Source organism: Monodon monoceros, unplaced genomic scaffold, assembly GCF_005190385.1.
Source record: "Monodon monoceros isolate NGI ecotype Baffin Bay Population unplaced genomic scaffold, NGI_Narwhal_1 Super_Scaffold_1, whole genome shotgun sequence".
NCBI lineage: Eukaryota > Metazoa > Chordata > Mammalia > Artiodactyla > Monodontidae > Monodon > Monodon monoceros.
Window position 1 is genome coordinate 40,029,248 of NW_021703765.1, and position 16,093 is coordinate 40,045,340.

Below are 16,093 nucleotides of genomic sequence, written 5' to 3' on the forward strand. Positions count from 1 at the left end.
TAAGTAAATAAGCAGGTCACAGATAAATACTGCATGATTCCACTTACATGAGGCATCTATAATAGTCACACTCATAGAAGCACAGAGTAGAATGGTGGTTGGTAGGGCCTTGGGGAGGGGAAATGGAGAGTCATTTTTCAATGGATATAAAGATTTAGTTATGCGAGATGAATAAGTTCTAGAGATCTGCTGTACAGCATAGTGCCTACAGTTTACTGTGTTGTACACTTAAAATTTTGTTAAAAGATAGATAATCATGTTAAATGTTCTTATCACAATAAAATTAATACAATGAAATAAAATAAAAATTAATGAAAATTACTACTGTTTTCGGGAGGCTACTGCCTCATATAGATCCACCACTTGGCCCCTGGGTAAAGGACTGCTCCCTCCTTAGTACCTTGTTCTACTCCTCTCCCTCCAACTTTCCAACAGGACATCCTGAACTGTAGTTCCTTCCAACCATGACCACTACAACCACCCTTTCCCTTTAGTCTGATAGAGAGACCGGGAGAGAGAAGGGAGTATGTTTATGATATCTAATAATTAATGAAAACAATAAAAATGGAATATTTTAGACCCTTGCATTAAGATAGTAATGGTTATTCATGAGTGAGAAGATTATAGGTAATTTATAAAATTTTCTTTTTTCATCTGTGTTTTCTGATTTTTCTACAATATTTGAACAATAAAAAGTCATAGTTTTTGTAGGTAAAATAATAATGATTTTATTTTGGTCATGTTAACTGGGATATTAAAGTCATTTTCTTCAGTAACTTTTCTACATCTCTAGTATTGATGCCTCTCAGGGTAAAAGAAACCTGAAACTACTGTGCTAAATAATAGACTAAATATGGAAAGAAAATTGGTGTAAAGAACGTTTATAATCTAAATCAAAACTACTTTAGGGGCTTCCCTGGTGGCGCAGTGGTTGGGAGTCCGCCTGCCGACGCAGGGGACACGGGTTCGTGCCCTGATTCAGGAGGGTTCCACATGCCGCTGAGCGGCTGGGCCCGTGGGACATGGCCGCTGAGCCTGCGCATCTGGAGCCTGTTCTCCACCACGGGAGAGGCCACAGCGGTGAGAAGCCTGCGTACAGCAAAAGAACAGAACAAAACAAAACAAAAAAAACCAACTACTTTAACTCCGTGATCTTTCTCTTGTCTGATTATTTTAATTAGTCATTAAGTGCATATATTAGCACACATATTTTTATTTCTAGGTAATGGAACTCTACAAACAGGTTCATGGAGAACATGAAGAAGCTGTAGAAAATCTTGAAAAAGTCAAATTCAAAGCTAAACAAAGTAAAATAGACATGGAAAAGGATATTCGTGATGATGAAATAACCATAGAAACCTACAAGTAAGTATTTTTCACAAATGTTACTTATTTAGAAGTAAAATATTAATTAAAATGTAATATATATTCCTGTATAAGAAACTCAGATAAAGAGAAAGGGAAGAATCTAAATTGCCACGTCTATCTTGTTACCAACTTTATGTATAAATTAAAATGTCTTTTACAGATGTAAACTAACTGTGTATAAATTCCTAAAGCAGTATTTTTCTGTGTCATTTTAAAGCTCTTGATACATGTTGCCAAATTGCCTGTGGCTATGCTATAACAGTATATATCCCTGCTAACTATGTGAAAAAGTGACTCTTTGAAAAAAGATTCCAGCGTGGGATATTATAAAAAACAAATTATATAGCCTTGTATTAATTATAAGCATAGCATCTAATTAATTACACTCATTTTTTTTGATTTCTAGTAAAATGTAACATTTTAAATATATATAGATTAATTATATTTTGCATATTATTAATTGACTTTTTATTACATTTCTGATGTATTTATATTTTATGATATTCTTCTACTTCCTCTTGTTGGTTTCAAATTCTTCATGTTTCTGTGTGATATAAAATTTTTATTTATTCAAACTGATCAGTGATTTAGTACAGAAAAAGTCATACTCATTATGGAGCTAGAGTCAAGTAAATATAAGCAAAATGAAGAGCAAAAGTTTGTACATCATCCTGTGATCTGGATAACATGCACTTATTAAGATATTTATATTTCCTCACATCTGATGTCTATTTCAACATGTGCTTAAACATTATTTTTTAATTGAGATATAGTATAAGTACAATATTATATAAGTTATAGTTATACAACATAGTGGTTCACAATTTTAAAGGTTATACTGCATTTGTAGTTATAAAGTATTGGTTACGTTCCCTGTGTTGTACAATATATCCTTGTAGCTTATTTATTTTATACATAATAGTTTGTACCTTTAATCCCCTAAACGCTTTCGTGCCCTCCGCACTTCCCTCTCCCCACTGGTAACCACTAGTTTGTTCTCTATATCTGTAAGTCTGCTTCCTTTTTGTTGTATTCATCAGTTTGTTTTAGTTTTTAGATTCCACATAAAAGTTATATCATACAGTATTTTTCTTTCTCTGTCTGGCTTATTTCACTTAGCATAATACCCTCAAAGTCCATCCACATTGTTGCAAATAAGATTTTATTCTTTTTTTTTTATTTTTGAGTTTCATTTATTTTTTTATACAGCAGGTTCTTATTAGTCATCCATTTTATACACATCAGTGTATACATGTCAATCCCAATCTCCCAATTCATCACACCACCACCCCCACCCCCCACCGCTTTCCCCCCTTGGTGTCCATACGTTTGTTCTCTACAACTGTGTCTCTATTTCTGCCCTGCAGATCAGTTCATCTGTACCATTTTTCTAGGTTGCACATATAGGCATTAATATACGATATTTGTTTTTCTCTTTCTGACTTACTTCACTCTGTATGAGAGTCTCTAGATCCATCCACGTCTCTACAGATGACCCAATTTCATTCCTTTTTATGGCTGAGTAATATTCCATTGTATATATGTACCACATCTTCTTCATCCATTCGTCTGTCAGTGGGCATTTAGGTTGCTTCCATGACCTGGCTATGTAAATAGAGCTGCAGTGAACATTTGGGTGCATGTGTCTTTTTGAATTATGGTGTTCTCTGGGTATATGCCCAGTAGTGGGATTGCTGGGTCATATGGTAATTCTGTTTCTAGTTTTTTAAGGAACCTCCGTAGTGTTCTCCATAGTGGCTGTATCAATTTACATTGCCACCAACAGTGCAAGAGGGTGCCCTTTTCTCCACACCCTCTCCAGCACTTGTTGTTTGTAGATTTTCTGATGATGCCCATTCTAACTGGTATGAGGTGATGCCTCGTTGTAGTTTTGATTTGCATTTCTCTAATAATTAGTGATGTTGAGCAGCTTTTCATGCGCTTGTTGGCCATCTGTATGTCTTCTTTGGAGAAATGTCTATTTAGGTCTGCCCATTTTTGGATTGGGTTGTTTGTTTTTTTAATACTCAGCGGCATGAGCTGTTTATATATATTGGAGATTAATCCTTTGTCCGCTGATTCATTTACAAATATTTTCTCCCATCCTGAGGGTTGTCTTTTGGTCTTGTTTATGGTTTCCTTTGCTGTGCAAAAGCTTTTAAGTTTCATTAGATCCCATTTATTTTTTTTATTATTTCCATTACTCTAGGAAGTGGATCAAAAAAGATCTTGCTGTGATTTATGTCAAAGAGTGTTCTTCCTATGTTTTCCTCTAAGAGTTTTATAGTTTCCAGTCTTACATTTAGGTCTCTAATACATTTTGTGTTTATTTTTGTGTATGGTGTTAGGGAGTGTTCTAATTTCATTCTTTTACATATCACTGTCCAGTTTTCCCAGCACTACTTATTGAAGAGACTGTCTTTTCTCCATTGTATATCCTTGCCTCCTTTGTCATAGATTAGTTGACCTTAGGTGTGTGGGTTTATCTCTGGGCTTTCTATCTTGTTCCATTGATCTATATTTCTGTTTTTTTGCCAGTAACATATTGTCTTGATTACCGTAGCTTTGTAGTCTAGTCTGAAGTCAGGGAGTCTCATTCCTCCGGCTCCATTTTTTTTACCTCAAGACTTCATTGGCTATTTGGGGTCTTTTGTATCTCCATACAAATTTTAGGATTTTTTGTTCTAGTTCTGTAAAAATGCCATTGGTAATTTGATAGGGATTGCATTGAATCTGTAGATTGCTCTGGATAGTATAGTCATTTTCACAATGTTGATTCTTCCAAGCCAAGAACATGTTATATCTCTCCATCTCTTGGTATCATCTTTAATTTCTTTCATCAGTGTCTTATAGTTTTCTGCATACAGGTCTTTTGTCTCCCTAGGTAGGCTTATTCCTAGGTATTTTATTCTTTTTGTTGCAATGGTAAATGGGAGTGTTTCCTTAATTTCTCTTTCAGATTTTTCATCATTAGTGTATAGGAATGCAAGAGCTTTCTGTACATTAATTTTGTATCCTGCAACTTTACCAAATTCATTGATTAGCTCTAGTAGTTTTCTGGTGGCATCTTTAGTATTCTCTCTATATAGTATCGTGTCATCTGCAAACAGTGATGGTTTTACTTCATCTTTTCCAGTGTGTATTCCTTTTATTTCTTTTCCTTCTCTGATTGCTGTGGCTAGGACTTCCAGAGCTATGTTGAATAATAGTGGTGAGAGTGGACTTCCTTGTCTTGTTCCTGATGTTAGAGAAAATCCTTTCAGTTTTTCACCATTGAGAATGATGTTTGCTGTGGGCTTGTCATATATGGCCTTTATTATGTTGAGGTAGTTTCCCTCTATGCCCACTTTGTGCATAGTTTTTATCATAAATCAGTGTTGAATTTTGTCAGAAGCTTTTTCTGCATCTATTGAGAAGATCATATGGTTTTTCTTCTTCAGTTTGTTAATATGGTGCATCACATTGATCAATTTCCATTTATTGAAGAATCCTTGCATCCCTGAGATAAATCCCACTTGATCATGGTGTATGATCCTTTTAATTTGTTGTTTGGATTCTGTTTGCTAGTATTTTGTTGAGGATTTTTGCATCTATATTCATCAGTGATATTGGTCTGTAATTTTTTTTTTGTAGTATCTTTGTCTAGTTTTGGTATCAGGGTGATGGTGGCCTCATAGAATGAGTTTGGGACTGTTCCTTCCTCTGCAATTTTTTGAAAGAGTTTGAGAAGGATTGGTGTTAGCTCTTCTCTAAATGTTTGATAGAATTCATCTGTGAACCCATCTGGTCCTGGACTTTTGTTTGTTGGAAGATTTTTAGTCACAGTTTCAATTCCATTACTTGTGATTGGTATGTTCATATTTTCTATTTCTTCCTGCTTCAGTCTTGGAAGGTTAGATCTTTCTAAGAATTTGTCCATTTCTTCCAGGTTGTCCATTTTATTGGCATAGAGTTGCTTGTAGTAGTCTCTTAGGATGCTTTGTGTTTCTGTGGTGTCTGTTTTAACTTCTCCTTTTTCATTTCTAATTTTATTGATTTGAGTCCTCTCCCTCTTTTTCTTGATGAGTCTGGCTAATGGTTTATCAATTTTGTTTATCTTCTCAAAGAACCAGCTTTTAGTTTTATTGATGTTTGCTATTGTTTTCTTTGTTTCGATTTCATTTATTTCTGCTCTGATCTTTATGATTTCTTTCCTTCTGATAATTTTGGGTTTTGTTTGTTCTTCTTTCTCTAGTTCCTTTAAGTGTAAGGTTAGGTTTTTTTATTTCAAATTTTTCTTGTTTCTTGAGGTAGGCTTGTATAGCTATAAACTTCCCTCTTAGAATTGCTTTTGCCGCATCCCATAGTTTTTGGATCATCGTGTTTTCATTATCCTTTGTCTCTAGGTATTTTTTGATTCCCTCTTTGATTTCTTCAGTGATCTCTTGGTTTTTTAGTAGTGTATTGTTTAGCCTCCATGTGTTTGTGTTTTTTACGTTTTTTCTCTGTAATTGATTTCTAATCTCATAGTGTTGCAGTCAGAAAAGATGCTTGATATGTTTTCAATTTTCTTAAATTTACTGAGGCTTGATTTGTGACCCAAGATGTGATCTATCCTGAAAGAGTGTTCCTTGTGCACTTGAGAAGAAAGTGTAATCTGCTGTTTTTGGATGGAATGTCCTATAAATATCAATTAAATCTATCTGATCTATTATGTCACTTAACACTTGTGTTTCCATATTAATTTTCTGTTTGGATGATCTGTCCATTGATGTAAGTGAGGTGTTAAAGTCCCCCACTATTATTGTGTTACTGTTGATTTCCTCTTTTATAGCTGTTACAGTTGCCTTATGTATTGAGGTGCTCCTATGTTGGGTGCATATATATTTATAATTGTTACATCTTCTTCTTGGATTGATCCCTTGATCATTATGTAGTGTCCTCCCTCATCCCTTGTAACATTGTTTAATTTAAAGTCTTTTATCAGATATGAGTATTGCTACTCCAGCTTTCTTTTGATTTCCATTTGCGTGGAATATCTTTTTCTATCCCCTCACTTTCAGTCTGTATGTGTCCCTAGGTCTGAAGTGGGTCTCTTGTCGACAGCATATATATGGGTCTTGTTTTTGTATCCATTCAGCAAGCCTGTGTCTTTTGGTTGGAGCATTTAATCCATTCACGTTTAAGGTAATTATCAATATGTATGTTCCTGTGACCATTTTCTTAATTGTTTTGGGTTTGTTTTTGTAGGTCGTTTTCTTCTCTTGTTTTTCCCACTTAGAGAAGTTCCTTTAGCATTTGTTGTAGAGCCAGTTTGGTGGTGCTGAATTCTCTTAGATTTTGCTTATCTGTAAAGCTTTTGATTTCTCTGTCAAATCTGAATGACACCCTTGCTGGGTAGAGTACTCTTGGTTGTAGGTTCTTCCCTTTCATCACTTTAAGTATATCATGCCACTCCCTTCTGGCTTGTAGAGTTTCTGCTGAGAAATCAGCTGTTAACCTTATTGGAGTTCCCTTGTATGTTATTTGTCGTTTTTCCCTTGCTGCTTTCAATAATTTTTAATTTTTGCCAATTTGATTACTATGTGTCTCAGCCTGTTTCTCCTTGGGTTTATCCTGTATGGAACTGTCTGCGCTTCCTGGACTTGGGTTGCTATTTCCTTTCCCATGTTAGGGAATTTTTTGAGTATCCTCTCTTCAAATATTTTCTCTGGTTCTTTCTCTCTTCTCCTTCTGGCACCCCTATAATGCAAATGTTCTTGCGTTTAATGTTGTCCCAGAGGTGTCTTAGGCTGTTTTCATTCTTTTTTCTTTATTCTCCTCCGCAGCAGTGAATTCCACCATTCTGTTGTCCAGGTTACTTATCCGTTCTTCTGCCTCAGTTATTCTGCTATTGATTCCTTCTAGTGTATTTTTCATTTTAGTTATTGTTCATCTCTGTTTGTTCTTTAATTCTTCTAGGTCTTTGTTAAACACTTCTAGGATCTTCTCGATCTTTTTCTCCATTCTTTTTCCGAGGTCCTGGATCATCTTCACTATCATTATTCAGAATTCTTTTTCTGGAAGGCTGCCTATCTCCACTTCATTTGGTTGTTTTTCTGGGGTTTTAATCTTGTTCCTTCATCTATATAGCCTTCTGCCTTTTCATCTTGTCTATTTTTATGTAAATATGGTTTTTGTTCCACAGGAAGAAAGATTGTCATTATTCTTGCTTCTGCTCAAAAATGTATTCTTTTTTATGGCTGGGTAATATTCCATTTTACACACACACATATATATATATATATATATATGTGTGTACGCAAGCCATATCTTTTTTTTTTCTTTTTTTTTTTGCGGTGCGCGAGCCTCTCACTGTTGTGGCCTCTCCCGTTGAGGAGCACAAGCTCCGGATGCGCAGGCTCAGCGGCCATGGCTCACGGGCCTAGCCGCTCCACGGCATGTTGGATCTTCCCGGACCAGGGCACGAACCCCTGTCCCCTGCATCGACAGGCGGACTCTCAACCACTGCACCACCAGGGAAGCCCTGGCATATCTTCTTTATCCATTCATTCTACTGATGGAACTTAGGTTGCTTTCATATCTTGGTAATTGTAAATAATCCTGCTATGTATATTGGGGTGCATGTATATTTTCCAATTAGAGTTTTTGTATTTTTCAGATATATACCCAGGAGTAGAATTGCTGGGTCATATGGTAATTCTATTTTTAGTTTTCTGCGAAACTGCCATACTGTTTTCCACAGCGGCTGCACCAATTTACTGTCCCTCCAACAGTGTAGGAGGGATCCCTTTTCTCCACATCCTTTCCAAAATTTGTTTTTTTTGTGTGTGTTCTTTTTGATGATAGCCATTCTGACAGGTGTAACGTGATAGTTCGTTGTGGTTTTAGTTTACATTTATCTGATGATTAATGATGTTGAGCAGTTTTTAATGTGCCTGTTGGCCTTTTGTCTGTCTTCTTTGGAAAAATGTCTGTTCAGGTCTTCTGCCCATTTTATGATTGTGTTACTTGTTTTTTGATGTTGAGTTGTATGAGCTGTTTATATATTTTGCATATTAACCCCTTATCAATCATGTCATTAAGAAGTATTTTCTCCCATTCAGTAGGTTGTGTTTTTGTTTTGTTGATGGTTTCATTTGCTGTGCAAAATTTAAGTTCCATTTGTTTGTTTTTGATTTTATTTCCCTTGCTTTAGGAGACAGATCCAAAAAAATATTGCTATGATTTATGTCACAGAGTGTTCAGCCTATGTTTTCTCCTAGGAATTTTATGGTTTCTGGTCTTACATTTATGTCTTTAAACCGTTTTGAGTTTATTTTTGTATATGGTGTGAGAAAATGTTCTAATATTCTTTTACATGTAACTCTCTAGTTTTCCCAGCACCACTTGTTGAAGAGACTGTCTTTTCTCCATTATACATCTTGCCTCCTTTGTCATAGATTAATTGACCATAAGTGTGTGAGTTTATGTCTGGGCTCTTTGTTCTGTTTCATTGATCTATGTACCAGTTCTTGTGCCAGTACCATACTGTTTTGATACTGTAGCTTTGCCGTATAGTCTGAAATGAAGGCGCGTGATCCCTCCAGCTTTGTTCTTCTTTCTCAAGGTTGTTTTAATTATTTGCAGTCTTTTGTGTTTCCCTAAACATTATAAAATTATTTGTTCTAGTTCTGTGAAAAAAGCCATTGGTCTTTTGATAGGGATTTCATTGAATCTGTAGATTGCTTTTGGTACTGTGGTCATTTTTACAATATTAATTTTTACAATCCAAGAACACAGTATATCTTTCCATCTATTTGTGTAGTTTTCAATTTCTTTCATCAGCATCTTATAGTTTTCTGAGTACCTGTCTTTTACCTCCTTAGGTAGGTTTATTCCTAGGTATTTTATTCTTTTTGATGAAATAGCAAATGGGACTGTTTCCTTAATTTTACTTTCTGATAGTTTGTTAGTGTAGAGAAATGCAACAGATTTCTGGATATTAATTTTGTATCCTGCAACTTTATTGAATTCATTGATGAGCTCTAGTAGCTTTCTGGTGGTGTCTTTAGGATTTTCTATGACTGCTATCATGTTACCTACAAACAGCGGCAATATTACTTCTTCCTTTCCAATTTGGATTTTTTTTTTTTTTTTTGCGGTACATGGGCCTCTCACTGTTGTGGCCTCTCCCGTTGCGGAGCACAGGCTCTGGATGCACAGGCTCAGCAGCCATGGCTCACAGGCCCAGCCGCTCCGCAGCATGTGGGATCTTCCCGGACCGGGGCATGAACCCCTGTCCCCTGCATCGTCAGGCGGACTCTCAATCACTGCACCACCAGGGAAGCCCTCCAATTTGGATTTTTAAAAATTTCTTTTTCTTGTCTGATGCTATGGTTAGGACTTCCAAGACTATGATGAATAAAAGTGACCAGAGTGGGCAACCTTGCTTTGTTCCTATCTTAGAGGAAGTGTTTTCAGCTTTTCACCAATCAGTATGATGTTATCTATGGGTTTGTCATATATGGCCTTTATTATGTTGAGGTATATTCCCTCTATTCCCACTTAAAGAGTTTTTATCAAAAATGGATGTTGAATTTTGTCAAAAGCTTTTTCTGCATCTATTGAGATGATCCTATGCTTTTTATTCACATTAACTAATTTGTGGATATTGAAAAATCCTTGTATCCCTGGGATAAATTCCACTTGATCATAGTGTTTGATACTTTAAATGTTTCTTTGGGTTCCATTTGCTAATATTTTGTTGAGGATTTTTGGATCTGTGTCCATCAGTTATATTGACCTGTAATTTTCTTTTTTTGCGATATTTCAGTCTGGTTTTGGTAACAGGGTGTTGCTGGCCTTGTGGAATGAGTTCAGAAATGTTCCTTCCTCTGCAGTTTTTTGGAATAGTTTGAGGATAGGTGTTAACTCTTCTCTAAATATTTGATAGAATTCACCTGTGAAGCCACCTACCTGGTCCTGGACTTTTGTTCACTGAGAGTTTTTAAATTACTGATTCAATTTCATTACTGGTAATTGGTCTGTTCATATTTTGTATTTCTTCCTGGTTCAGTCTTGTGTGATTGTACATTTCTAAGAATTTGTCCATTTCTTCTAGGTTGTCCATTTTATTGGAATATAGTTGTTCATAGTAGTCTGTTATGATCTTTTGTATTTCTGTGGTATCAGTTGTAACTTCTCGTTGTTCATTTCTTTTTTGTGTGTGGGGGGAAGGGGGCCCTCTCTTTTTCTTGATGACAGAAGAGAATTTTTTCATGGATCTATTTGGCACAAACACATGTTTGTCCATATTAATTACAAATACATTATCCATCTTGTACCATTTTCTAAAAATTTTCCTTCTCAATTTTGAATATAAGAATTAGGTGGTGATTTTTATAATTAATATTTAGATAGACCCAAAGGCATATTATTATTACTTCCATTACTCGTTATTATTTGTTACACCATATAACTTACTCGTTAATTTTCTTCTCATTTAAGTATATTTTCCAGAAGTTCTTTTATAAGCATCAGTGGAGTCATAAATGCTTTATTAAATAAAATTTTAAAGATATGTCTAATTTTCCTTCACTATTTCTTAAGAATTAACAGACATATAGAAACATGATTATGTGTGCTATCAAATGTATAGATTTATGATTTTTTATGTATATGTATATACACTCATGTCACCATGCCCCAGGTTAAGATATAAAAAGTTTCCAGCATACTAGAAGTTTTTTCTTGTTCTCCTTCTCAGTCCATACCATTCTCCTAAAAAGGTCATCTCCATTCTGACTTCTATCACCATGGTTAGTTTGGTCTGTTCTTGAATTCCATATAAATGGAAACACACAGCATATATTCTTTGGTGTCTTGATTGCTCTACTTTATAGTAATTCTTAACAGGTAAAATGATTCTTCCCATTTTATTCTTCTAAATTTATTCTGATTTAGCAGATACAAGAATGATGAAATCTAAAGTACCAGTGGTGGCAAACCTAGTAACAAAGTTTTACACTGAAAACTTCTTAGAAGGCTGAGGAATTGGTGGCAGCAGTTGATGCTTCAGGAAATAGGGATGAGGAGATAACTAAAATAATACTTAGCTCCTGCATCCCATGACACTGGGCAATTGCTCACTCCTTAGTCAAAATCTAGTTTAATATCTGGACTGGGGAAATGGATACCACTGAGAGGAGAAAAATTAACTTCATAAGGAGGAAATTTAACCAAATATGTGCATTTTAAATGCTCAGGCTCCCAATCTCTCATTATTGATCTGGCTTCTAGAATTCTGATAGGAAGCCTGTACTCTCCAGATATGGAAGGGTAAAGGAGAAGCTTCTTGCCTATTTGTTTGTTGCTTTAATTTTCATTTATATTGTGAGATTATATCTTTCAGTTTCAGTTATATCTTTCAGTTCCCTTTGACTCTACTCCTAAAATCAGACTTATGCATGATAACATAGCCTGGGCAAATTCAGTAAACACATCATATATTTATTGGCCGTTGGCATTTATTTTCTTGTGAATTCTTGTTTATCTTCTCTGCTCGTTTGTCTCTTGGGTAAGTTTTCCATTCCATATTGCATTGTAGGATTTTATTACACACAAATGATTTAATCTTTGATCTCTTATATGGGTTTCAGATAAATCTCCCACTCTATTATTTTGTTTATGGTGTCTTAAAAAATTGGGCTTATCTGTATTACTTGCTAATATTTTATGCAAATTATACTTTTGTCATTTTCTCACTGTACTTTTTTCATATATTAAACTCTAAGACCATGCTTTAAAGTGACTTTTATATTTGGAACATGTTTTCTACCTACCAGATAAGATAAAGGATTATGTAGCTTTACAGATTAGCACTGGTCTTTGCTGTGACATGTTACATAGGAAAAAGATCCCCTTGGCAACTACTTCTCTTAAATAGGCCCCTTGTTTCCTAAGCTGTAGTTTACCGCTTTTTAGGTCTGAAACTGTGAGGGAGATAAGACAGTACACCAGAGCTTTAGTAATGTATGATCTTTCCACTTCTACAGCTTCTTCTCTTCTCTTATTGTTTTCCTTTTTCTTGTTTTTCGTTCCTTTCCATCCCTGTACTACCCAACCTCTGAATCAAAGGTGCTTAGGTCTCTCACCTGGAACCAAATCAAAAGGTGGTTTATTTTAAATAATTTACAAATCACTTTTCTCTCAGTTCCTTTCCATCAGAAACAAATTGAAGTTTTTCTCACTACTTACTTTTTATATCTAAGTAGTACTTTTCAGGAGTTTCTTTGGGATGGGAAAAATTTTAGGAACAGATGAATTGCATTGATCTACATGGTTAAATCAGAAGCTAATTCAGCTATAAGTTAAAATATAATTTACCCTTCAGTGTGGATAAAATCAACTGTTTTTTCTCTTAGGAAAGAGATAGATAAACTTAACAGCCTGTTTAATTTCTACTGTACATCAATACAAGATGTTAATATTGAGGAGAATGAAGAGGCAGTGACTGAAGTATTGAAGGAAACAAGGTCATCAAGAAATGAATTAGCTGCTTTATCAAAAACGGTGAGTTTTCTAATTAAAATTTTAAAAAATACTGACATTAGCTTTGTGCCATGGCTATCTGAACTTACTCTCTGTTAATAATTAAATGACAGTTAGCCAGTTTCTTTCTATATCGGTTTTCTGTTGCCTATTACCAGAAATTTAGCAGCTTAAGACAGTACCCAGTTATCATAAAGTTTCTCCAGGTCATAGCTCAGCTAGTTCCTCTGCTCCAGATCGTTCCTGATTGAAATCAAGGTGTCATCAGCCCTGCATTTCTTTCTAAAGACTCCAGGATGAATCGGCTTTCAGGCTCATTCAGTTTTGGCAAAATTCACTTCCTGTGGTTTTAGAACTGAGGTCCTTGTTTCCTTGGTGGCTGTCAGCCTGGGATCATTCTCAGCTTTTAGAAGCTACCTGCATCCCCTGGCTGGTGGTTCCCTTCAGGAATGGTGAGCTGAGTCCTCTCACACTTGGTGTCTCACTGATCTTCCCTTATGACTCATCTTTTCTGCCTTCCTCTCCTGTTGCATCTCATTCACTTTAGTAAAAGGAAACACTAGTAAAATGAAATAATAAAATGGTGAAAAGAAATAATAGTTCAGTAAAAGACAATAATATACACATTCCTGTACCAATTTGCATTCCTACCTAGAGTTAAGAATGGGTTTTTTGCCAGTTTCTATTATAAGGCTCTTGATTTATGTTTTCATTATGGCTTTTTAAATTAATCTATAATTAAGAGTGAGACTGAGCATATATTTAATGGCTTTTTGGGGGGAGGGTCATTTGTATTTCCTTTTCTTGAAAAACCTGCTCATGGTTTTAACCCTATACATTGAGCGATGTTTTTTTTTAATTGATTTGTAAGAATTTGTTTTATGTTACAGATTCTAAATATTTTAAAGTTACATGTTAAAAATATTTTCACCCAATCTTCTTTTGTTTCTTTATGGTAACTTCTGATGAAGAGAAACTTCAGTTTTAATGTAGTGAGATTTATAAATATTTTCCTTTGAGCTCTGCTTTCCTGAACTTTTAAAATAAATTTTTTATGCCTTTGAGTCAAAAAATATTCTTTGGTATTTTATTCTAAATGGCTTGAAATTTTGCTTTTCATGTTTACGTAATGCTTTTAGATTAAATATGTTCAAAATTTTCAAAGTTGAGTTTTTACTCATTCTATCTTTTATTTACAAGTTTAGAAGAAATAAACTATCTGCAGAATTTTAGGAATGCATATTTTACTTGCCAGATATGAAGCATAATCAGTTTGAAATTCATATATTGGTATGGTGTGAAGTGAGGTTCCAATTACATTTTTTCTTATATAGAAAGCAAATTGTTATAACTTACTGTATTTACTTATATATTAATATTTAGAATCATCTCTCACATATGGGGCTTCCTTATTTGTTTTGTGTGGATCTCTTTTTCCATTCTCTTTTTAATTTGTTTGGTCTGCTTAACATGTTTATCTCCATGCCTAATGTCTACATTAATAAACTTCTATTATGAGCTTTGATTATCTATTATGATGAATCCCCCAGTCTTACAGTTCTTTATGAGTTTTAGGCTATTCTTGACCTTTGTGCTTCCATTAAATTTCAGCATTTTCTTGTTCATTTCCTTCAGAAATTTTATTGGAATTATGATTGGAGTCTCATTCATTTATGTATTATATGATGGAGAAATGAAATCTTTATGATGGGGTCCTTAAACATAAACATGATCTGTCTCTCCATTTATTTGGGTAGTTCTACTAAATTGGACCTTAATCAATTTCTTGGAACTTCGTCAAAGGCAGACTCTCTCTGAAAAGTCAGCCTGTGATCAGTCAGACAGATTAACCCTTCTAACTGCACTAAATGTTAAAGTTATTTATTTTGAATTGATTTTTAATGTAATTCTGATTTGTTCATAAAGGTAGTATATATGGTAGATATTATTTATATTTTGTTAAGGCTTAATTTATTTCATACTATATAGGTAAATTGTGCAAGTTTTTGATTTTGGAAAAATGCTTTCTCTGATAATGGAGTGCAGTTCTACATAGGTTCATTTTGTGAACCGTGATAATTGGGTTATTTAACTCTTTTATATTTCTGATTTATTTTCTGACTAATGCATCAATTGCTATGAAAGCTGTATTAAAATATATCTCAGTATGATAGTGTATTTCTTTATTTTCATTTTTTTCTATCCATAGTTTTGCTTTACATAATTTGAAGCCATATTTTAGATGAAACTAAGTTTAGAATGTTTCTAATTGATTATTTTCTTAAGATGTGTTTTATTTATATGTTTTGGGGCTATAAATTTTTAGAATCTTTGGAATGCATATTTCACTTACAGATGTGAAGTTGACATCATTAAATTCTTTTTGAACAGTTTAAGGACCATATGTACTTTCCTGACATATATTCTATTTTCTATCATGTTATGCCTCTTATTTAATAATTCCTGTATTAAGATAATTTCTTATTAATTTACACAATAAATGTTTGATAATATTCACTCCCAGTTTAACACACGGCTCTTTCTTTTTATCAGACATTTCTAATTGGCATTGTTTTTTTTCTTGTTACTAAAGTGTATCTTTTACAAGCTTTAGTGAGCTGGATTGGAATTTCTCAAAATTTTCTTTCCCAGAAAATTTTTGTATTTTGTTTTTATTTATGCAATGTAGGGGGTATGCACCTGAGTTAAGATGGGAGTGACTTACATCACTGCATAGGCAATGTAGAAGAATCCAGAAATAGGCAAGGCTGAAAATCACTAAACTAAAACACACTGGGCTGAAGTATCAGAGGGGATGAGTTGGGATGAGTAAGTTGGAAGAAACTGATCTTAAATAGGTAGTAATACAAGTCTCTTTGGAATCTGCCCTTGTTTTCAACCTCCAACTTCTCTCTTGCTGCCTCTTTCACTCTAACTATTCTCTAGCTACTGGACAAACTGCAAGACACCAGAATGTGCCATGGGTTTCCTTCTTCCAGCTTTTCATAAATACTGTTCCCTCTGATTATGATGTCAGTGTTTAACTCAGCTTATCTTCTCAATCCTACTGTTGTCTGGCTGAATCCTCTCATTTTAAACTTCAACTTGGAAAATTGAAGGAAAATTCTTGGAGAAACCATTTCTTCACTTTGTTCTGTCTGCTTTGAACTCTCGTACTCTGTATTTACCTCCATGCTTGTACTGTTACTGGCAC

General features: G+C 34.5%; 1 protein-coding gene across 1 annotated transcript in view; it reads left to right on the forward strand.

The window, feature by feature from the left end:
* The window catches only part of CCDC178 (coiled-coil domain containing 178), a 370,122-nt gene that overhangs the window by 55,907 nt on the left and 298,122 nt on the right, over nucleotides 1-16,093 (forward strand). Inside the window, exons 8-9 of the mRNA XM_029217904.1 lie at nucleotides 1,223-1,365; nucleotides 12,753-12,900. Of these exons, the coding sequence (XP_029073737.1) occupies nucleotides 1,223-1,365; nucleotides 12,753-12,900 (291 nt within the window). The remainder of the gene's footprint in view (nucleotides 1-1,222; nucleotides 1,366-12,752; nucleotides 12,901-16,093) is intronic.